Source organism: Neovison vison, chromosome 10 (assembly GCF_020171115.1).
Source record: "Neovison vison isolate M4711 chromosome 10, ASM_NN_V1, whole genome shotgun sequence".
Lineage (NCBI taxonomy): Eukaryota > Metazoa > Chordata > Mammalia > Carnivora > Mustelidae > Neogale > Neogale vison.
Window position 1 is genome coordinate 58,946,642 of NC_058100.1, and position 22,292 is coordinate 58,968,933.

A 22,292-nucleotide genomic window follows, 5' to 3' on the forward strand; every position below is an offset into this window, starting at 1 on the left:
CCTAAACACAGAGGCCAGCCTCTCCACATCTGAAAACAGATCACCCTCTCGTTCTCGCTCCTAACCCGAGAACGCCCGTTTAGATGTTACCATCAGCCAGTGCCTTCGAATGAAAAGGTGGAAAGCGCCACAGATCCATGAAAGGGCCAAGAGTCCTTCCTAAGCTAGAACACGTGTTCCAAATGCAGGTAACCCGACATGGCTCAGTGTACTAGTGCCCCACGAGGTAAGACAGGTGAGTGTCACAGCCGGATTTCAAGGTCAGATGGTGTGACTAGTGGCAATTACTGAAACCCAGTTTCCTGACACCCGCAGCATCCAGATGAGGCCATCTTGACTACTGTTAACAGCAGAGGCATTAAAAACAGGACTATCTCTTTGCAGTGGCTAAAAGCAAAATAAGTGATCCAAAACCCCATGTCACACACCCCTCTGTGTCAAGATACTGGCAAAAGGCTCATCATTGGGCAAGTATGGTTAACCATCGGGTCCCCCAGGAATGGACCATCAATGGCAATGAACAAAAAACACAGCTCAGGATTCAAACAAAATGTTCACATCATTAAAAGGAGTTTGGTGCATCTTTACAAAAAAAACCCAAAACCAAAAAACCAAACCAAAACAAAAAACCAGAAAGATTCCACATGCACTGCCACTCTGGCCGATCAGAAGCCAGCAGATAAAAGCACTAAACCAAAGGATTCTGACAGCGTTGGATCTGGACACTGGAGCTAAGTACCAGCATCGGCACTTGACCATGAGAACTGCGCTACTGCAGCCTCTAGACTGTGTGTCCGGCTTTTCCTTCGCTTTGCTACAAAAAGCACACTCTTTCTTCAGCCAAGTGCTCAGAGGTAGAGGAGCCGAAGCGAGTACAACAGGGAACGAGGTGGACAGTGGCTGAGGAACGCAGCTTCCTGCCCAAAGGGCTACAGGGCAATCTTGGAATATGCTCAGTCTTTAATGGGAGGTAGACTATTCTACACTGACTTATATGCCTTCATCAGACACCTGTTTCTCTCTCTCTCTCTCTCTCTCTCACACACACACACACACACACACAATTACATACACATCACGGCAACTCGCAAGAAAATTGCAACTTGCAGCAAAAGTCTGCCCACCCCAACAGCTCCTTTCACTCTAAATTTGCTATCCAACCCCAGCTCTTCTCAGGTAGATGCAAGCCAAGTTTGTTATTTTGAGGTCCCTCTTTAGGCCAGGCTTTTTAAACATACACTTCACTTTAACACCTACATTTTTTTTTTTGTCTCTAAACAACAGCTACATTAAGTGGGTGCAATGTGTTATAACATCTTTATAAATAGAAAGTGCAAGAAATAATTTTCTTAGCCAAAATACAAAGCAACAAAAAGCTCTCATAGCCTACTATGCCAAAAATCAGATTTTTCAGAATCAATGATACAGCTAACAAATGCTTCTAATGCTACCAAGGTCATAGTGGATGAGTAAATATATTTATAAACACACATTTATGAAAAAAGATACTACGAAAATAGCCAAACTTCCCACAAAAGTTATTTGCATGAACTATCTTTAGTATACCACTCTGTGTTCAATGCACATGCATATACGATTGAGTTCTATTAGTGTTATTTTTACTGGGCCAGTTTTCCAAAAAGAAAACAGGCTCATTTTTTAAAACTTCAAGTTACATGATTTAAAATCATTTTTTAAAAAATATTAGAAATACCATATAAATCCTAAATATCTCTGCTATCTCACTGATAGCTGTTCTAGATGGAGAATTCAGCTACACTCTCAGTGACCCCTGCTTGAGCGTCTCGGCTTCCAGAGGAAACACCCTTTAAGCTTTGTTCCCTGTGTTGTAATTCTGTTTCTGCACTGGTTTGTAGACAACCACTACAGTGAGGACTCCATTGCTTTATAGGAAACTCAGTAGATCATCTTTAAATATGTCAGGAACATCTGCTTTAAGACATAGCTAAGAGCAGAAATCTAAACCCTAAGGAATTTCTATTCCCGCAGAATGCTGAGACCAGCCTGAGATGCTGAAAGACTCAGTATGATCTCGGTCTACAGGTGTCCTTTCCTGTGACTCTGTTCTCTTCTGCAAAGCAAGACCACAGTACTTCATTCTCATGCCACTAGCAGAGGGTTTCAAACTTAAGCATCACAGAGAATCTAGAGGAGGACACAAAGAGTTGTCCCCCACGGAACGAGAGACTTCTCCAGAGACCACTGTAAGATTTTTTTCATTCCCTGGGAATATATTTTTAAAAGGCTTCTCTGTCACAGAAAGCAGACTTTGAGGTACATCAGAGTAGAAATGTGGGTCAAAATGAAAATGTTAAGGCTCGTTTGTTTTTAATCCATTGAAATTTGCCCCAATCCTTATATGACAAAATCTAATCCTGATGCTTAATTGCCTCAAACATTTCATCCCTGGCAATCCAACTACAAATGCCGAAGTCTTTTTCCTTTCCCAGCATTTTGTAGAGCCCTATATTAAGCCGTCAGCCCTGAGTACCTTTTCCTGTATTTGCAATTCCTGAGGCCTGGGCTCAGGAACAGAGACCTCTTTACTCTCTGATACCTGGGGATGACCAGCAAGAAGCCCTCACCACTAATTCTCCAGAAACCCACTGCCCACGGAATGGATAGATAATCCCAAATCTTTCTTCTCTTACAAAGCATACTGATTTGGGGGGGGGGGTGATCCTTTTTAGAGCAGAATTTTTTATCTGCCCATATTTCTTCTGTCACAGCAATAGTCTAAACTAGCACAAGGCAGCAGGAGTTTAAATAAAGCACCCTAAATGACAAAAACCCTCACAGTTCAGTGATCTGTTCCTTTAGATGACAGGTTGACAGCAACTGCTAATTTTAAAGGACTAACAACAGATCAAATTGAGCAATGAATTTTCCCACATGAAAGGTGATGGAAAACGGGATGAGCTTATTCATCTCCCAGCACAGAACTGCGCCCGAGGTGGCGCGGCGGCAGTTAAGGTGGGATGAGGACGTGCGGGTGAAGCTTTCAATGATCTCAAGAACGTGATCCATGCAGCCACTCAACAGAAACTCCTGTTGAAAGAGATTTAGTGGCCATATGAATTTTCCATACCACAGGCATTTGGGCCTATTTGTAAACTTAAATACAGCTGACATCTCTAACAGCAAGCTTTTTACTCCCTCTGGAGTGTTTCTGGCTCAGTTATGTACAGTTACTGTAGCTTCACAGAAAAACAACAACAACCAGCAAATGGTCACAACTTAGAACTTGGAACAAAAGAAAAACAAAATGGAAATTCTGCTGTTAGATAAATGAAACTCAGTGGGTGTGTAGCTAACGAAGCCTGTTCTGGGTACTTGTCTCATTCTCCTTCTAGCTCCTTGACTGACCCAAGGTAGACATACATCATAAGTGATTTCTACGGCACAAACAACTAACCCAAGTGAACGAACACAGAGAAGTCCAGAGAAATCAATAACCTAATGGTACCTACGACAGATCAAAGTGGTCCCAAATTCTTGACACACATGCCATCAAATGGTAAGGTATTTCCTCCCCCCTTGATCTGGGCTGACCAGTGACTCTCCTCTGACCAATAGTGTATGGTGGTGACCCTATGGGAGCTCTGAGCCTGGACTCAGGAGGCCTGGCACCTTCTGCCCAGCCTCTTGGGAGGCCTGAGCTGCCATTTAGTAAGTCTTGGACTGCCCTGATGGAGAGACCACATGGAAAGTCCCTGAGACTCCAGGCAGGGAGAAGAGGCCTGCTGAGCCCCATCTTCTAGCCATCCCATAAGGCATCAGGCCTGTGAGATTGGTGTGGACACTGCAGACCAGCCCAGCCACCTGCTGAATACCCAGGTGACCCCAGTCATCACCACAGGGAATCAGAGAATTGTCTAGATGAGCCCTTCCTGAATTCTGATTCATCACATCATAAGACATATAAAGTTGTTATTTTAAGTCACTGTAGTTTAGGGCAGTTTGTTACAAAGCCAGATATACAGGAATGTTATCTTTCAGTTTTTGCCTTGGTGGCAACTTGAACTGATTCACAACTGTACCTTCCAAATGGGTGACTCCTGAGTCAATGAGCAATACCCCCAGAAAATATCCCCCATCCAACATCTGCTCAGAGACTTTATCTTCTGAAGAAATCTTCCAAGCATGCTTTCTTGAGTTAAAGATTCACTGAAAGCAGTAGTTACTCGCTATTGTTTCTTCCAGTTCACCCCAACTTGTTGTAAGCAAACAGAGTCAATAGGATGTAGTGGAGGGAGTCTGGGCTCTGGAATCAGATGGGAAACTACTGGGTCTGCAGTTTATTCATTGTGCAACCCCGGGCTCCTCAAGTTTCTTCATCTATAAAACGTCGTAGAATTACACCGTTTAAAGGCAACACAGTCTAGTACAGTGTCAACTCTAGTGTCAGACTGCCTGGGTCAAACTTCTCTGTGCCTCAGTTTCTCCCTCCCTAAAGCAAGGAGAGTAACAGTGTCGCTCTGACGAGACTGCCGTAAGGACCGGGTGAGTTAGCTGATGTGAGACACACGCATCCGTACCTGGCACGTAGTAAGCATTCAAAAAAAACTCAACTATTTTTAGTTCTACTGTTATCACCTCACAGGCTTATTCTGAGGATTAACTGTGATTATGCCACTAAAGCACTTAGGACAGTAGAGTCTGTCCCCTTCTCTTTGATCTCTGTGGTGAAAAAAAGAGATATGTCCAGACTCTAGCCAAGAGGATTCAGGACTCTCAATATAGGAAGCCACAGCTAAACTATGTCTAAAATCCATTTTGTTATATAAATTCCAAGCACATGGTCTGGTACCAAAAAGTACTTAATATTTACTTTATAGAACAGAGTCTCCTGCATACTGCTTATCACACAAGTGATTTCACAGAATAGGAAACATTTTCCCACGAGAAACTCGGACTTTTGGCATTAGGGGTTAATTCAGGTTCGAAGATTCACAGTTTATTAAATTGTGCTGTTGTCCACACAGATGCCGCACATATAGCTCCTTCACTGGATGGTGAATTCTAGCCTCCTCAACAGGACTTAGTGAGTAGACATGAAGAAGCAAGCATTAGAAGAGTTTTATTTTTCAAGAATTGCTCTGCCTTTAGAACTCAGCTCTGTTGCTTAAAGCTTCCCCTCTTTGAGCGAGCCGGCCCTTCTCAACTGCATGAAGATGGGAAGTACTTGTGATACAGATAATGAGGAAGATGTGAGAGAAGAAATTTATTCACGTATGTACTCTGTGAAGACAGTACACGTACTCTGTGAAGAAACTACACGTTTCACGTAATGACTGCCTTTTAAGTCACTGCTGTTCCTCCCAGTTGAGGGAGAAGAAAGTCTGCCTACACAAGAAAACTGGAGAGTCTGCAGATATCTTCCAGATTTGGAGACCACTGCTGTTGTCAGTAATTACATCCTTTGGAATGTAAGTCAGTCAGGTGTTTTAAAGGACTCATAATATCCAACTTTGGCTTGTCCTGAGCAAGAAGACCCACTTACTGCAAAGTAAAAAAGACTGGTCCTGGGAAAAGCACTACCTAAAAAGGAGAAGACTGAAAACAGAGAAACTCCAAAAAGCAAAGAAGGCAAAACACAAGACTGGTAATTAACAAAGAAGTCATAATGCCCTGCCCACATGCTAGGCACACAACATTGTTTTCAATGCTTTCACACAGAAATGACAACTATTCCCTAGAACTCGTGTGGAGCTGGAGGCAGATGGTTCACTGGGCTCTCTAAATTCAATTGCTTTCACAAGTTCTATATCCCAGATTAATCAGAAAAGCAACACTCCACAATGTCAAGAACGCTGTATTACTCTAAGTGCTCTAAGACAAGGGAGTTCTAACCTAGGCAAATATTCTGGAACTTTATAGTTTCAGGGTTGCCTATTACTCCTCAGGCATATCATACACATAATACTTACTAATGTCCAACTCAGAAAAAAGGAACTTTAGGAACAAAATGCCTAGTAGAGAGGTGCCGACTGGAGGTTAGGTCATCTGAACTTGCTATGCGTTGGTTGAGCTGACAACAAAGGAAGAATCAGATTCACTACATTGTGTCAGCATGGCCTAGAACATTTTGTCTTGATAAATTTAACTCAGAAGTCTATGCCTGGTTTCCATACAGGGAACAATTATATTCTCCTCTTATAAGGAATTCTGTTTATATTCATCCCAACATTTTCCATGGTTTGCACATCTGGCATAAATAAGCTATTTGAACAGTAAGAATGAACATTCAGAGAGCAAATAAATAATGGCCCAGTACATATTTAGAAAAATGATAGTAACAGAAATTGCAAGATGGGTCTAACAGCAATTTGAAATCCTCAGAGATTTCATATTTTAAAACATTCATTGGGGAAAAAAAAATAAAGGAAGGGAAGAAGATTTGGCTTTTTACTACTCCACATTGAACAGAGTGAGTTTGAGGAAATGAAAATGAAGGTTTGTAGTACAGAGAAAGGGTAGAGGTTTCTAATCTAGAAAGACAGTATTTTAGGTTAAGAATCAAACCACTTATTCATAACAGAAGTTAATTTTTAATACTAATGGGAAAAAATGCATTCTTGCCATTATTATGCAAATCAGTTCAAGTGATCTCAGAGGAACGGCAAAACTTACTTATAAAAACATTAACTTTTTTTCTTACAGTATTTTATGTAAACATGGTACTCATTTAATCCTACATTATTATGCACGGGAATTATTTTTTAAATTACTTTGTTACATCTGTAACTACCATCCTAAACTTTAATCCACCTGCACCTTCAAGGCAAGGACAGATCATAAGGCTATTCCAAATGCTTTTAAAGCAATGGGTATCATTAAAAAGGAACACAGAGAGGGTTACAAGACAAAGATCTGGAAAAAGTTGGCAAGCTCTTTCAAGAAACTGATGCAAACATGGCAACACGAATTTAAAAGTTCAACCAAACTATTATAAAGACAAAATGGCAGAAGTGCCAATTTGGGGGGTCACTGTTTCAAATCTAATTCTGCAGTTAGCAAACTTTTCTGTCAAGTGACAAACAGTACATCTTCAGGCCCTGCTGGTCATGTGGTCTGAGTCACAAAGCATTCGACCTTGCCATCACAGTAGAACCAATACCTGAAGAACAGGTGTGTCCCCATTCCACCATTGCTTTCTCTAGACAAACAGATGGCCTCAGGATTGGGCCCTGGGGGCCTCAGTCTGCTGAACCCTGATCTGATTCATAAATTCTCAGGATATACTTTGCTAAGGGGCATCCTCTCCAACCCAGGGGTTTACCTGACTTAATAGCTTTGTGTCCCATTTCTAAATCTCAGCAACTAAAGTACTTCTGTGTTGTGCACCCTTCCCAAATGGCAAAGGTAAAGAGCCTTGTTTTCAAAGACAAGTTCAATAAAGACCTCTCTGTTATGCCTTAAACCAGTAAGTAGATGAGAAGAGCATCTGAGGAAGAGGAAAAACAAAACAAAACAAAACACACCTGTCTGTTGGATCTAAAGAGAGAAAAACTTCCAGGATTCCAACCCTTTCCTGATTAAACGCCTTCCACTTCGATTAAGAAGACCGGCTGTCTTTGTTCAATTTAATTTTCTTTCCATTACCCGTTGTTATTATTTCTTTAAATTAGATCTTTTAGTCAAACAAAATGTAATTTTTACTAGTTAAAAGAAATAGCTTTTAACTATTTAAAGTAATAGCTAGAAATTTTTTAAAGTATTTCTTGACCAGAGACTACTTGGCTAAGGATGGGGCTCACGATTTCACTCTTCCATCAGACCAACTTCCATCCAAGGCCAGATTTCTACTACGAAGGTGGGAGAAAATTGGTTTATTTCTATTGCCATAACATCTTTGGAAACTCTGTTTCACTGATATAGAGGGAACTGGAAACATGTAAAAATACCAAAAAAACAAAGTAACAAGAAAACTTTCCTCAACTGCTATCTCCCTTTTTTTCCAATCCTTATCCTTTATTTTCACTTATTCAAGATTAGATTTAACTGTCTGGTACAATGATGGCTTGGGGGTAGTTGACAAATTACATAAAATAAAACTCAGCTCGGTTCAGAGGTAAATATGGTTCTGAGTAAAGAGAGAACAAGTCATTAGAAAGAGCCTTTCTGCCTAAGAACAGTGTTCCTGTTCATGCCAATGCTACATCTAGATACTGGTATCAGAATTCAGAGAGAATAAAAGGTACCTTTTAGAATGAAAACAAATTAATATACTGCCATCTCTCTTCTTTTGCTGACAATATTGGGTAGCTCCTTTGCTATTAAGTGCCACTCAATGAATGAAAATGGTCCCAGTGTTTGCTATTTCATGGCATTTAAGTACTTAATGATGATTTAGCTCTGACTGCTAATGCAGTTCCCTTCACAAGGTGACATGTGCAAGTTAAGATTTGGTAATGAATTTTCGGCATTAGCTATAGTCCATTTAGTACGTCCCTAAGAGAGGTATCCTCTGTGCACACACCAATACAGCTATTCCTTAATGTAGATAGAACACTACTAACCCTATGACCCTACAGTGATGTTAGCTAAGGACTAGGACAATGTCACAGTGAACCTGAATAAGAATCTTGGATAGTTATTTAGAATAATAATATCTTTTCTGGCTAACATGGAAATTGCTTTCAGAAACTTTTGTTTAAAAGCTAGCCTGGCTTGAACGTTCACGAATTTCATGGCTCTGGGCTAAGCCAGTTAAGAGGTGAGAACCAGCAAACATGACTGTGCTGCTGTGGTCCCGGAAGACCTGGCAGCACTCTATTCACAGTATCAATACAGCAGAAACCTATGACAAATGCATGAAAAGGGAGGTGAACCCACGAAACACTCACAGCATTCCACATCTACTACACAGCCCCGACTTCATTTAAAAGGTCAGTTGCTAACCCTCTGGCTGGAGTACTGACAAATGCTGCAAAGTCTCTCTTGACAAAGATGACTGCACTTCGCCTTTACAATTTGGTAACAGTTTAAAAAAGCTCTATTTCCTCACAGAAAAATCTAAGAAACTAACAAAGCATAAAGAACTTTCCAGCATACTACTTCTCACAAGTAGGATGGACTTAACATTTTTTTGGTAGGCTTGAAAGCTCCATCGACAGCAGCGTATTCTGTCTTCTCACATGCCTGCCTATTCAGTAATGGCAAAATCTGTCCACGGACAGCCTAGATGACCAGCTAAAAGGTTTCCCTATAGATTTGAGGCTAATTTCAAATCCACTTCTATGCCACAAAGCATAGCTGGTCCCTAAGACGGCCCTATCATGCTGTTGCCCAGCTGAAGAGGAGAATGCTCCAGTCTATGTCTCGGAAAGACAAAAGACGGCTTCGCGGGATTGTGTAAGGGTAGGCTCTTATCACATGGTAGCATCATTACATTCCTACTGCAAGACGCATTTCCACGTTCTTCCAGAAGGGAAAATAACCACTCTCTGGGGACACGGTGCAGCTTTGTGTGTACGTACAATTCGCAGATTGCTCAGGAGCTACTCTTTGCACTCTAACTTCCTGTCATCAAAGAAATGCCATTCTTTGCCACCCACCTTTCCACATACCACAAAGCATTCTCAGAAAGGGAGCACGCTACTAACGTTCTCACAGATGGCTCACCGGTGCAGGCATGACCAGCCCTGCCCCGGATCTCTTACAATCATCTATGCCTCTGCACCAAAATAACTCAAACCACTGCATATTTAAATACTCTTAAAACACTAATGATCCATTAGGATACGCTATGGGTTTTTCTCTTTTCTATCTGCACTGTAAGCATCTCCTTGCCCGCACCCCTTACTAATCCTCCTCCGTTCTCTGAATGCGAGACAGGGCATCTAAAACTCTACATGTTTGGTAAATTTTTCTGACTCTCAGTGCTGGATTAGGAATCTCAGAAATCCCCAGAATTACCAAAAAGGTCCCTTGAAGTTTTAAAAATCTTAGGAATGATTAAGTAACCAAACCTGATCAAAACTGATCCTTTGATCAATTTATTGCAACGTGATTGTGCATGATGTTTTCTGGTGAATGCCCTGTAGTGTATTATTAAAAAGCAAAGCTCTTGGAGTCACCAGCAATTTGCTGATGATGGGTTTATGAATTACTAGGTTTGCAGACGCAAGACATGGATTTAGTGAGGTTCTTCTATTGGCTTGAAAATATAAACTTTTACATGTGTAGAAGGAAATGGAATTGTGGTTGCAGTAAGAACCATAGTGTTGAATTTCTTCAACCACACTATTGCAGAAAAAATGTGTTTAAAACTTCATATAAAAGTTATCAAATATGGAGACCTGTAGATTTAAAAATACAGTCCAGGCTCATTTCACTGGAAAGTGACACTTTTTGATGTATAATATTGCTGTTATGTGAAAGGAGGAGCCACAGAGACTGGATGAAACTTTGGTACTCAGCCTAACACATTAATTCATCTGGACTAGAGCCGTTTCTTAACACCCAAAGATATTTAAGCACTACGGGGTACAAATCCCGACCAGGAAGTGGCAGTGCTCTGCACCATTTGACATTCGCACAAAAACCCCACTTCCTTCCCTGCTCCCCTCTTCCTCAGTAGGACACTCAAGCCCCCACATGTAGCAGGACCTACTGCGAACACTCTGCTGCTCATTTCACTTCCGGTTGCCTAAAGTGCTTCAGGTGACGCTGCCCACGACAACACCGCTCCAAGATGGTGGCTTACAGGAAACAATCAGGCAAAGTATCAGACGCCTAATCAGAGCGAAGGTAAGGTCTAACCTTTCAAAGCAGTTAAGAACCACCAGGATACCTTTTTCTTCTTTTTTTTCTTCAAATGTGAAACTGCATGTTCTGGCAGGGAAGGAAGAGGAGAGATGCCGCCTCCCTGTTGCCGTCACGACTACTTCCTTCTCTCCTGTGGCTGGCTGGTTCAGATGACCAAGGCTCCTGCTGTTTTTTCAGATCTGGGCAATTATAGCCACCAGGATGATATGGACCAAAGTACAGTGTTCAAACATGACTGGTAGATAAATGACCATCTATCATTGTTTTGTTAAAAAATTTTTTTCTTATAAAGTTAACAAACCAAGGCTGTTGATCCCTGAATTAGAAAGTTGATTTGCTTGATTATTTTCCAAAGGATGAGGTGGGAAGGAGGAGGGGAAGAGCCTCTAGTGCTTCTGTGTATGTTGCTCATCCTCTAGTTTGGCAACATCTTGGGCGCATCTTCCGATCTAGTGATGTGGCATTTTGTAAATCTAAGTACCAGCCCAGGGCCCTGATGCTGGCTGCTGACGGCCCAAAGGGGAAGAGGGTCTGCCCCCTCCCCCTCAAAGTTTCAATCTGGCCCAGTGGTGGACACAGAGCCCTGGGCAGTTTCCCCAGGAGCAACTGTCTCTTCTTGAGAAGGTGACTCTTCCTCAGCTTGTCCTCGAGACGTGACAGTTGTTTCAGGGGAGATGCTATGAGGCCCCTCCAGGGGTATACAGCCAGGGTGGTTTTTGCGAAAGTGCTGATTCAAGATGGCCTGGAAGGGGAAGCTTTTGCCACAGACGTGACAGTGGAAGGGTTTGTTACCTGTGTGCTTGCGGATGTGATACTCCAGCTGATCTTTCCGGGTATACTTCTTGCCACACATGCGGCAGACAAATGGTGTGATACCCATGTGCAGGCGCATGTGGCGGTCCAGGCTCCCCTTCTGGTTGAAAGATTTGGCGCAGTAGATGCAGGTGAGACGGGGGTTGTACCGGAACCACCGCTCAGATACTTCTTGCTCCCGGAGATACTCCACATAGCCACTTACTCCCATCATTGCGGACTCCTCCACCTGTGCCAGGTGAGGAACGCAAGAAAGAACACTTATGCTTAAGTATACATATTAAGAGAGATCAAATCTCTTTTCACTTCTCATATTAAGCCATCTGCTAATTTTTAGGAGAGATCCAAACAGGAAAGTAAATACTACAAAAAACATGTAGCTAAAGATGTTAACATAATACTACAAAGAACAATCTTAGGACACTCAGATTTCTTTCAAAGAGCAAGACAGCAGAGTTACTTGGGCTGACAACCAGCCTGCTCATCAAACCCCTGCCGAATGTCGTATTTTATAGTCACAGAACCTTAGGCCAGTGGTACCATCCTCTGGACTCTCAACAATCACATAGGCCCTTAGGCAGTGCTGGCCCAGTAGGACTTTCTGTGATGATGGGAATGTTCTATAACCTGTACCATCTCATGCAGTAGCTCCTACCCATATGTGCCTCTTAAGCCTTTGTAATATGGCTAGTTCGACTGAGGAATTGATTTTTTAATTTTAATTGTTTTCAGTTAATTAAAATTTAAACTTAAATAGCCACATGTGATATGGCCAATGATAACAATATATGATGGCAGAGAACACATTATGTGTGGCAAACACATCATAAATTCTATTTGTGGCACTATCATTAACACCAAAATCTAATCCTGCAGTAACTACCTTTACCAAAGATATACAATTTGTCAGTAACAATGTTCTTTACCCAAAAATATGTCAGTGCCATACCAATACACAGGATTTTCGTTCTACTCACACTGTAACTGACCTCGGAGCAAATTGGCAGAAGAGGTGGGAAAGGAAACAAGGCTGAGATATGGATTTACTAACTCAATTATTCCTTCCTGTACCCTTTTCACAAATTGATACTCATTAAGTAGTCACTGACCGTTGTCCACCAAAGACAATGACCGATAACTACAGAGAAAGAAGTGTAAGACTTGGTTTCTGATTTTGCCCTTTGAACAAAAGATATAATTTCTGAACAAAAACCAGACAAAGAGAAATAGGATCAATACATATTCCTCATGATGCTGCTTATTCACTTTTCAAACACTGAAGGTTACCCTTACCCTGAAGGTTACGCTGGCAATACGGCGCACAGACGTATTACCGTCTCGCTTTATACACCTGTTTGTAGTGGTTTTGAGTTGATTTAAACAGATTATTAAGATAGAATAATCTGCGATGCCTGGATGGCTCAGTCAGTTAGTGTCTGCCTTTGGCTCAGGTCATGATCCCAGGGTGTCCTGGGATCGAGTCCTGCTTTGGGCTCCTTGCTCAGCAGGGAGCCTGCTTCTCCTTCTGCCTGCTGCTCCCTTGCTCTCGCTTGCTCTCTCTCTGACAAATAAATAAAATCTTTAAAATAAAATAGAGTAGAATAATCCGTGATGTATATATTATCTCTCCAATCTCTCTTTTAAAACGATCTCCCTGCCAAAGTTAAACTTTTTATGTTGTGGTAACAAATATACCTAAAACATTAAAAAAAGCAATTATAAAAGCAGCATTACAACGCTGCTATTAATTACATCACTAACCCTTCAGATTACTGAAAAGGAAGGCTTTCCTTTTCTTTCTGATTTATTTTTCCTTATGACAGTCAGAGTGTACATATTTTCCTAACTTTTCATTAACAATTTTAGGCAGAATGGTATGCTGAATTGCCAATCACCCAAAAATTAACATCCAATGGAAAATTTTTTCTTCATTAACCTAACTTATTTCTCTCCTTTCCCATATTATTATTATTTTTTAGAGAGAGCCACAGGGGGATGGGGAGAGGGAGAAGAAGAGAATCTTAAGCAGGCTCCTGCACTGAGCACGGGCTCCATCTCATGACCCCGAGGTCATGACCTGAGCCAAAGTCAAGAGTTGGATGCCTGACGGGCTGAGCCATCCAGGTGCCCCTCTCATATTATTTTTGAAGAAAATTCCAGACATAATTTCATCCATAAATCTCCTACTAAAGTATCTCTAAAAGACAAAGATTATTTTTCTTAATATAATCAAACTACCACTACTACCCCTAAAAAACCCAGTAATTCATCAATATCAATTAAAGACCTTGTTTTGTTTTACCTAATATGAACATTAACAAAGTAAGTGGTTAAATTTTTTAATATATGAAATAAATAAGGGCTCCTCCTACCTGGAAGTTGAGAGTAGGAACAATATATTTCTTTTAATGAATCATATAAAAATTTTGGATTTACTTTTTATAACCATTTTTTGAAAGTTTATTACTATTACTTTTTTAGTTGGGGCTTGAACCCATGACTCCAAGATCAAGAGTCACATGCTCTTCTAACTGAGGCAGCCAGGCACCCCTAAACATTTTGGATTTATAAATGATTTTCATTCAAAATTCTTTATTAAAATCTCACCATTCAGAAATTACTGATATTTTCAGTCTGCTGACTTCTGAAATATTATATGTGTACACATAAATACCATATATATAATGTAATGTTTTGAATAAAAAGCTTGGATGTGTATATAAGCAGTATAAAAACGTATGAGGCAATTACAGATGTTTGGCAGAAGCAACGTACCAATGCAAAGAGAAGAAAATGCAAAAGTTCACTCTGGATTAACTGGAGAAAGACTCATCTACCTCGTATCTAACTCAGTGCCCTTCTCTTGAATTTCTAAAAATGAGTTTTGTCTCCTTTCCCGTATGTAAACTGACAGTCTCCAGCATTTCCAACAGAACAGAAGCAGTTCTCAGCAGGCTTGGGAAGCAGTATGTGAAGTCAAGTGTTGAATAGTAAGCCTGAGGTTTTAGATGATTTCTCATGTGTTTTATATAACATTTCTTTCTGCTCCATTTCCCTAGATAATCAAAACTGAACTCCCATAAAGAACAAAGGATTAACCCACTAAAAGTTCCTGGACAAAGCACAGAATAACTTCTCTGAGGCTTAGTTTTCTCATCCACAAAATTAAAAGGTTAGTACATGTTCTTCCAGCTCAACAATTCTCTCAAGAGAATTCTCAGGAGAATCAAACACAATAAACATACCATGAAACATTCTGAGTGCATGTGATTACCCTGTGTAGCAATTAACGGTGCTGAAATGTGGGTTCAAATCTGAATCCTACTTAATGTGAGACCATGAGCAAGTTATGTAATTACTCCTGTGTCAATTTCTTCATCTGTAAATGAGTATCATAACAGCACCTGCCAGCTAGGTTGCAATGAGCACCGAATGAGTTAATATGCTAAAGTACTTAATGTAGCTAAGTAAACATTAACTAGTATTAAACATTACAAACTTACAATACTATTCATAATCTTGAGGGTATCTATTCTCTAAAAAAAACTCCTGCTTAACTTTAAGTATCATACCAGCACTGTCCACAAGAAGAAAGTAAATGCATTTTAGTTATCTATGTTATCATTTTATCTTTTAAAATGTACTTAATTTTTAAGTCTTTTAAGTTATCCTTTTAAGTGAATTATTCCATATAATGAATACATTTCATATAAATTATTTCCAGGGGCGCCTGGGTGGCTCAGTGGGGTAAGCCTCTGCCTTCGGCTCAGGTCATGATCTCAGGGTCCTGGGATGAAGTCCCGCATCGGTCTCTTGGCTCAGTGGGGAGCCTCCTTCCTCCTCTCCCTCTGCCTGCCTCTCTCTCTCTGTGATCTCTACTTGTGATCTCTCTCTCTCTGTCAAATAAATAAAATCTTAAGAAAAAAAAAAAACTTTCACACATATTAAGGTATATAAACTCAGCTCTTTTTTTTTTTTTAAAAGACTTTATTTATTTGACAGTAGGCAAGAGAGGCAGCAGAGAGGGAGGAAGCAGGCTCCCTGCTGAGCAGAGAGCCCGATGCCGGGCCAGATCCCAGGACCCTGGGACCATGACCTGAGTCTAAGGCAGAGGCTTTAACCCACTGAGCCACCCTGGCGCCCCTAAACTCAACTCTTAATACCATCTTCAGATAGAATTACTTATTTGCTTTATAGCCTGTACCTTCTGCTTTGGTCAGGTAAACCCCTTGCAGAACTCCCATTTTTATCCCCATCCCATCTACATACGAATAAGTTATCTCTTTCTAACCAGTTCTTAAAAAAGTGCATTTCATCTTTCAGGAAGAACACTTTGCTATGGGGACACTGACTGTCAGAACTGGCTGTGAGCACTCCCGCTCCCCCAGCACTGCTCCTCAAGTCACTGCAGTCTTTCCTGCTGGTGTTCTGTGTATCTGTTAGTCTGTCTTACCCACAGGAAAGGAAGAGGAGCAAAAAGGGGACAGATAGACAAGTAGCATAAAGGAACTTAGAGAATAGTGATGTCTATCCTTTTTATCCCATGGCTGAGGAAAGGGGAACAACCAGAAAAACAGATTACTAAGAAATACTTTCATGAAGTCAGTATAGGATCTGATCTGAAATAAGAAAGGTCTGCCTTAGTAAATTTAACAAACACAAACTTGACAGGCGGTTATAAGGCCTGTCCCACTGCGGTGTGTGTGTATTTGCCTCACAGTCACCTTCACAGGGTCACTCACTGCCTCCTACCGGAGAGGTGAAGAGAAAACCCGGGTCCTAATTACATGAATGAAGTTACTTTTCCTCCAAGCTCGTAACATTTTCTCTAACACGTTATTAGAACCAAAAAACTATCTTCTAACAGTTACCTTCCTTTTCGGGTACCCTGGCATGATAACATACAAGTAAATACAGTTTCTAACAACGTCCTACTGCTGTTAGTACACTGTGGATACAATAAACATCCAATGGTTTACATAAAAACTAAATAAGATACGATCATACAATGCAGAAGCTATCCAATCTTAACCCACCAGTGTTTCCTTTTAAAGAGCAAAAATATTTACAATTTACTGTGTTCTACTTGGTGAGCACACAATCTTTAAAAAAAATAAATCTTCAGTGATACAGACTTAAGAGAACAAATAAACAAAAATACCAACTACTTACACTACTTGCTAGGGAGAGTTACAAAAAAGATGGAAAACATCATTCCTATCCTTTCTAGAACATTTTGGTCTAACAAAAGATTCCGGAAGAAAAAAAAATGAAAAGATACCAGCATACAAAAAAAAGCAATCACACACAAAAAATGCATACGCAATTTATTTAAAGATTTTTTTTTTTTTTTTAATTTGTCAGAGAGAGGGAGAGAGAGCGAGCACAGGCAGACAGAGAGGCAGGCAGAGGCAGAGGGAGAAGCAGGCTCCCTGCTGAGCAAGGAGCCCCATGTGGGACTCGATCCCAGGACACTGGGATCATGACCTGAGCCGAAGGCAGCTGCTCAACCAACTGAGCCACCCAGGCGTCCCACATACGCAATTTATTTACAAATATATACTACTATTTAAATCAGAAATTATGTAATATTACACCCACTTGAGTACAAAATCAGACTCTCTCCATCCCAGGTCCTAAATTACCTGCATGTAGTTTTCAGGGGTTATTTATATTATTTTCAGTCAGGAATACAGACTGGTTCCTATAATCAGGAAAGTATTCCACAATCTCATCTTTTTTCACTTCCCAAACTCTGCTGCCAACAAAAGTGTATTTCCTGCATGCTCACAAGCCAGAGCAAAGAAGAGAAGTCATCAAATATGGTAGTTAGTTAACAGGGCCACTGTTACCTTTCCTACATGTTTTCTTTCTTATTCGTTATGTTCTGTTCACACGCAGTGGCACTTCCCTCAACCACTGCAGCAACCCGAAATCCATTACATACCTGGGAGCTGGGCTGCTTAGGCTCATCCGTTCTCCCAGGAGACTCACTTCTGGCTCTGTGTCTCTCGGTCAAGGGAACAACACTGCCAGAGGGGCTAAATCTGTTGGAAGAGGAGCAAAATGGGGACAGATAGACAAGTAGCATAAAGGAACTTAAAGAATAGTGATGTCTATCCTTTTTATCCCATGGCTGAGGAAAGGGGAACAACCAGAAAAACAGATTACTAAGAAATACTTTCATGAAGTCAGTATAAGATCTGATCTAAGAAAGGTCTGCCTTAGTAAATTTAACAAACACAAAACGACACAGCAGATAGGCCACAGGGCCTGGGGAAACTAGGCTAAATAGAAGCTTCTAGCCGTAAGTACTGGGAGACCATATAAGCATAAATTAAAACTGTGTCTATTATTTTGTTTCTTCTGCATAACTATTAGGCTTTTGGTTGTTCCTTCCCCCAGTGCCCACAGTAACTCGTTATATATTTCAGACTGCTGATACATACCATGGAGATTAAAAATCTCTGCACCCAAAGCTATTACTTCTGACACAGTTTTGACACTGGACACAGTGCTAACACAGGGGGCAATAAGTATTGTGCACAAGGAGATTTTACCTTTGAAGGACACAAGAAGAGACCACCTATAGTGGATATGGGATATGCTCTCTGAATTTCTCTGACACCCAAGTCGCTTTCAAGACCAGGTGGGAACCAAAGTAATAGCTTCTTTGGTTTTCACTATTCATGCAGTCAATTTTAGTTTATTTATTTTTTTTTTAAAGATTTTATTTATTTATTTGACAGACAGAGATCACAAGTAGGAAGAAAGACAGGCAGAGAGAGAGCAGAGAGCCTGATGCGGGCTTGATCCCAGGACCCTGAGATCATGACCTGAGCTGAAGGCAGAGGCTTTAACCCACTGAGCCATCCAGGTGCCCTTTGTTTATTTTCAAGAGTGGAAAAAAAAAAATGTTACCAGTCTAAGTTGGTAATATTTCTTTCTTTCACCTGAGACTGTCTTTCAGTTTACTTAGATTAGAATTATTGCTACTTCCACCAAAAAAAAAAAAAAAAAAAGTTCTGACATCTACAATATATTAGATAAAGAAAAGTGAGGCATAGGGCATTTGTAGCACTGGTGGAAAATAGAGACTCTCAGGCTTGTGGTGCCAGCAGTCATCAATTAAAAACAAAACTGGGAAGATATTATCAAACGGCAAATGAAAAAAAAAAAGAAGGGAAAAACATCCAAAAAAGTTTCTTTGGAATTACTGTGATTACACTAAAAAGAACAATCTGCGCTGGTACCATGCATCCTCTAATCTGGTGGGTGGAGGCAAAGAAAAGTAAACACTGCTCCAAAGGAAAGTAAAAGTCCCCGAGGCCACCTACCTGTGTGATAAGGTACCACGGAAAGGCAAAGATGCCAGGCTCCCCGCTGATGATCAGCTCCCGGCCTGGAAATCCGAGGAGGCCCTGGCAATTACTGATCCTAGTGTGGCTGCAGCTGCTATCCTGATTCATGGAAGTGTCTAACTTTACCATAGTTCCCACAACACTGTGAATACTTTATGACTAGGAGCTTCCGGGAGCCTGCTTCCTCCTCTCTCTCTGCCTGCTTGTGATCTCGCTCTGTCAAATAAATAAATAAAATCTTTAAAAAAAAAAAATAAGAATGCAAATCTTTTGGCACGCCTCCAGTTTCCCCAACATCAGCTTGTCTTGGCTAACAACATCGAGTAAGGAAGATGCACTCTGCACCACACGGAGAGCCTGCTTCAGCTGTGTCTGCTCAACAGCGGTTAGACGAACAAGGAAAACAAGCCTTACCTGTCAATTTCACTGCTTGTTGGCCGAGCCACCTTGGCTCCCGAAGATGCTAAAGGGTAATTTTCCTGTCCCACAGAACCGTGGCCTGTGGTGTCAATCACCATGGCTGTGACTTCCTCTGCACTACTCCCATCTTCTCCGGAAGGCTGATTCTCAGGCCCGAGCCACTCCTCCAGATTCTCAGTTTTGATGTGTACGGCTCCAAGGACCCTGACTTCATCATCACTGCGGGCCCCTCGGTCTGCTACTCCTGTCTCCACGTACCACTGTCCTGCTCGGTTGATTCGAAGAATGGGCTCCCGGCTCTCGACATCAGAGCTCTGTTCAATTATCTGGGGGCTGGTGGACTCCTCGGGAGGACTGAGCTCCCTGATATCCAACACAGCACTTACCTGACCTCGCCGGTTTCCCTTTGAGGTGTTATGCCGAGGGCTAAGGGAACGGTTTAGATTTGGTGTGACCCTGTGCGATTCTGGAGGTCTTTCTGGATGCTTTGTCCTCGTTTGACTTAACTCGGCTTCAACTTCCGCCACATTAATTTTGAAATGAATACCCTCCAGGATCTGTGTACATTTGTCGATAATATGCTGCATCTGCAGAAAACTGGCAGCCGTCAGGTAGCTGATGATATCTGCCAGTTGCAGGCATATCCGCCCCGTGTAACAGAAAGAGAGGAGCTGTTCAAAAACAGTGGGGTTCTTGATGACTGAAATGGAGACAGTACTCATCTCATTCAAGGACATGTGATCCCGGAAATAGGGTGAGCTGGCAGCCAGGACCACTTTGTGAGCCCGAAAAGCTTGTCCTTGCACGTTGACCACAATATCACAGAGGCGTCCCTGCATGCGCAGCTGGTTTAGATGGCTCAGGACAGAGTTGCTGAAGTCAGGGATCTCCAGTTGTATGTTCCCACCTTTCTCCATGGTCGCGCCTGAGGGTGTAGGCAGGCATTCAACCCTGCTGAAAGAGGAAACCATAATCATCAGTAGTTAGCATTTCACTCCTTTTAGGCTTTCCAATTCAAATCTATTTAAAACTAGTTGTGGGTAAAATTTCAAAATCTCCAAGTAAAAAGAGAAATTTCCTTACGTCTAGACACGGAAAAGAACCAACAGGTTTTTCAAATACCCTTAAAACCAAAATAGGATCACTAGACTTCTATAAACTCGAGCTATTTCCACACGTCCCTTACTAATAACCTATGCAACATCAAAATATAAGTTCAACAGAACAGAAGGAGCAAATGCAGTTGTGACAGTTCTTTTTTGTTGTTGTTGTTGTTCTTTGATCATAAAGTATTTGCACACTGAATATAAAATCCTGAGACGTTTCTTTGGAGGAGAAAGTAGTAAGCTCTTTGAATAAAAGTAATTAAACACAAATGAGTTGATTAGGTATCCCTCTTGTTTTAAATACTTTATTATACACTTCGAGAGTTAGGTTTATTATTTAAAAGGTCGCGAATAGCCCATACGAATGCAAGCCACTATTTCTAAGCTTAAGAGTCAGAGTCCCCACCAAAAGGCTTTGGGTTTAGGGCTCTGAATCAAACTCTAGGCTGGGAAACATGCCACAGCTGTGTCAGAACTCACTGAAGATGCAGAGAACTTAAAGTTCACTCTCAGAATCAGGGATGAGTAGGTAAACCTACTTCTACCTCAATTCAAAGTGAGGAATTTCAGGGTGGTGATGATACTGATTCTAAAATTTCATTCCCCAAGACTGGTTAAAAAAGAAAACAACAACAACAACAACAACAAAACCCAGATCATTCACCAAGTATGGTCAATATTTTTACATTAAAAGATTTTTTAAAAAGAAACGAAACACTATGCCAGTAACTGCATCCAATAGCCTTCAGTGGTTCAGAGTAGTTTGTCTGAATCTCCACAGGAAGACACTGACTACAGCCCAATGTTTCCATTAATCTGTAACTTTGTAAGACATTACACAGTTATCTTAAGATCTAAAATTTCAGGAATGTATCTTGACAAGCTCACAGTACAGCCCCGCGTTTACGAGACACTTATAGGTAAGTAGGGAAGTGTATACACTGCTTTCAAGAACCAACTTTAGCCAATCTGACCTTTTTCCAAAGCGTTTTTGTTTGTTTTGAAACTTTTAATCCAATAAGAGCCTCTGTCGATGCCATCATGAATTCAGATGTGTTTATTTTGGAGCCTACACCAGCGCCTTTTTTGTTTGATCTTTCCGGCAATTCCCCAGTGAGGAGGAAGCCCCTGGCGTAAGGTCTTTACCGTCGGCACTGGAAGGGTGAGAGCTGTAAAAGGGAGAATCGGGAACGCCATGGGGCTGGCCACTCCGGTATCTGAGGGGCTTCAGCCTGCGTTAGGAAGCGTGGGTAGCGAGAACTAGCAGAAGGGCGAAATGTCACCGAGAAGCGGGGGAGCAGACGGGTGCAAGGCGCGAGGCTGGGGAGCCAGCAATCAGGTGAGGGCAGAGCACCGGGAAGGGGGCGGCGCCCCGGGACCCAGTCCAGGCGGTAAGCGTAGGCGGGCGGGGAGCTGCCCAGAGGTGGGTGTGTGTATCTGGGTGTGTCCCGGCTGCGGTGGGGGAGGGGGCCGCCCATCCCGGGGTCCTGAGGGAGGGGCCCGGCGAGGGGGCGGGTCCGGCAGCTCAGTCCGGCCCGGGGCCAAGGGGGTGGAAGGTCTCGGTGCCTTGAGGGTGGGGTGAAGGGGAGTGGCCGAGCGCCCCAGGAGCAGGCTGCGGCGGAGCCCGGACAAGGCGGCCCCGGTGCAGGGCAGGGGGACCGGAGTGCGGGGCCCGAGCCCAGTCAAGGAGCAGCACCTACCTCCGGGGGTGGAAATGGGCCGGAATGGGCCGGAACACCGTCCCGGAAGTGAAACCCCCCACCCCCTCCCCCGGAGCGGGCGACGTGCCGGAAGGAAA

General features: G+C 42.0%; 1 protein-coding gene across 2 annotated transcripts; it reads right to left on the reverse strand.

Moving 5' to 3' along the window:
- Window positions 1-7,687: 7,687 nt before the first annotated feature.
- On the reverse strand, window positions 7,688-21,811 carry ZBTB37 (zinc finger and BTB domain containing 37). 2 transcript variants are annotated; one of them, XM_044267379.1, is made up of 4 exons: window positions 21,469-21,811; window positions 19,383-20,339; window positions 17,555-17,654; window positions 7,688-11,836 (listed from the first exon to the last, which is right to left on the reverse strand). In XM_044267379.1, exons 2-4 carry the CDS (start codon window positions 20,303-20,305, stop codon window positions 11,348-11,350), a joined length of 1,512 nt encoding a protein of 503 aa, XP_044123314.1. In that variant the 5' UTR covers window positions 20,306-20,339; window positions 21,469-21,811; the 3' UTR covers window positions 7,688-11,347. The 2 variants fall into 2 exon arrangements, with proteins under 2 accessions (XP_044123314.1, XP_044123313.1); XM_044267378.1 differs by having other exon boundaries at window positions 19,383-20,342.
- Between the last annotated feature and the right edge of the window lie 481 nt (window positions 21,812-22,292).

Excerpts from the sequence above, each read along its gene's own strand:
- ZBTB37 (XM_044267379.1), bottom strand. The coding sequence starts at position 20,305 with ATGGAGAAAGGTGGGAACATACAACTGGAGATCCCTGACTTCAGCAAC. Across the intron at positions 17,655-19,382 it reads ACAAGCAGTGAAATTGACAG|ATTTAGCCCCTCTGGCAGTG; the intron begins GTAAGGCTTGTT and ends CTCTTCCAACAG. Across the intron at positions 11,837-17,554 it reads CTAAGCAGCCCAGCTCCCAG|GTGGAGGAGTCCGCAATGAT; the intron begins GTATGTAATGGA and ends CACCTGGCACAG.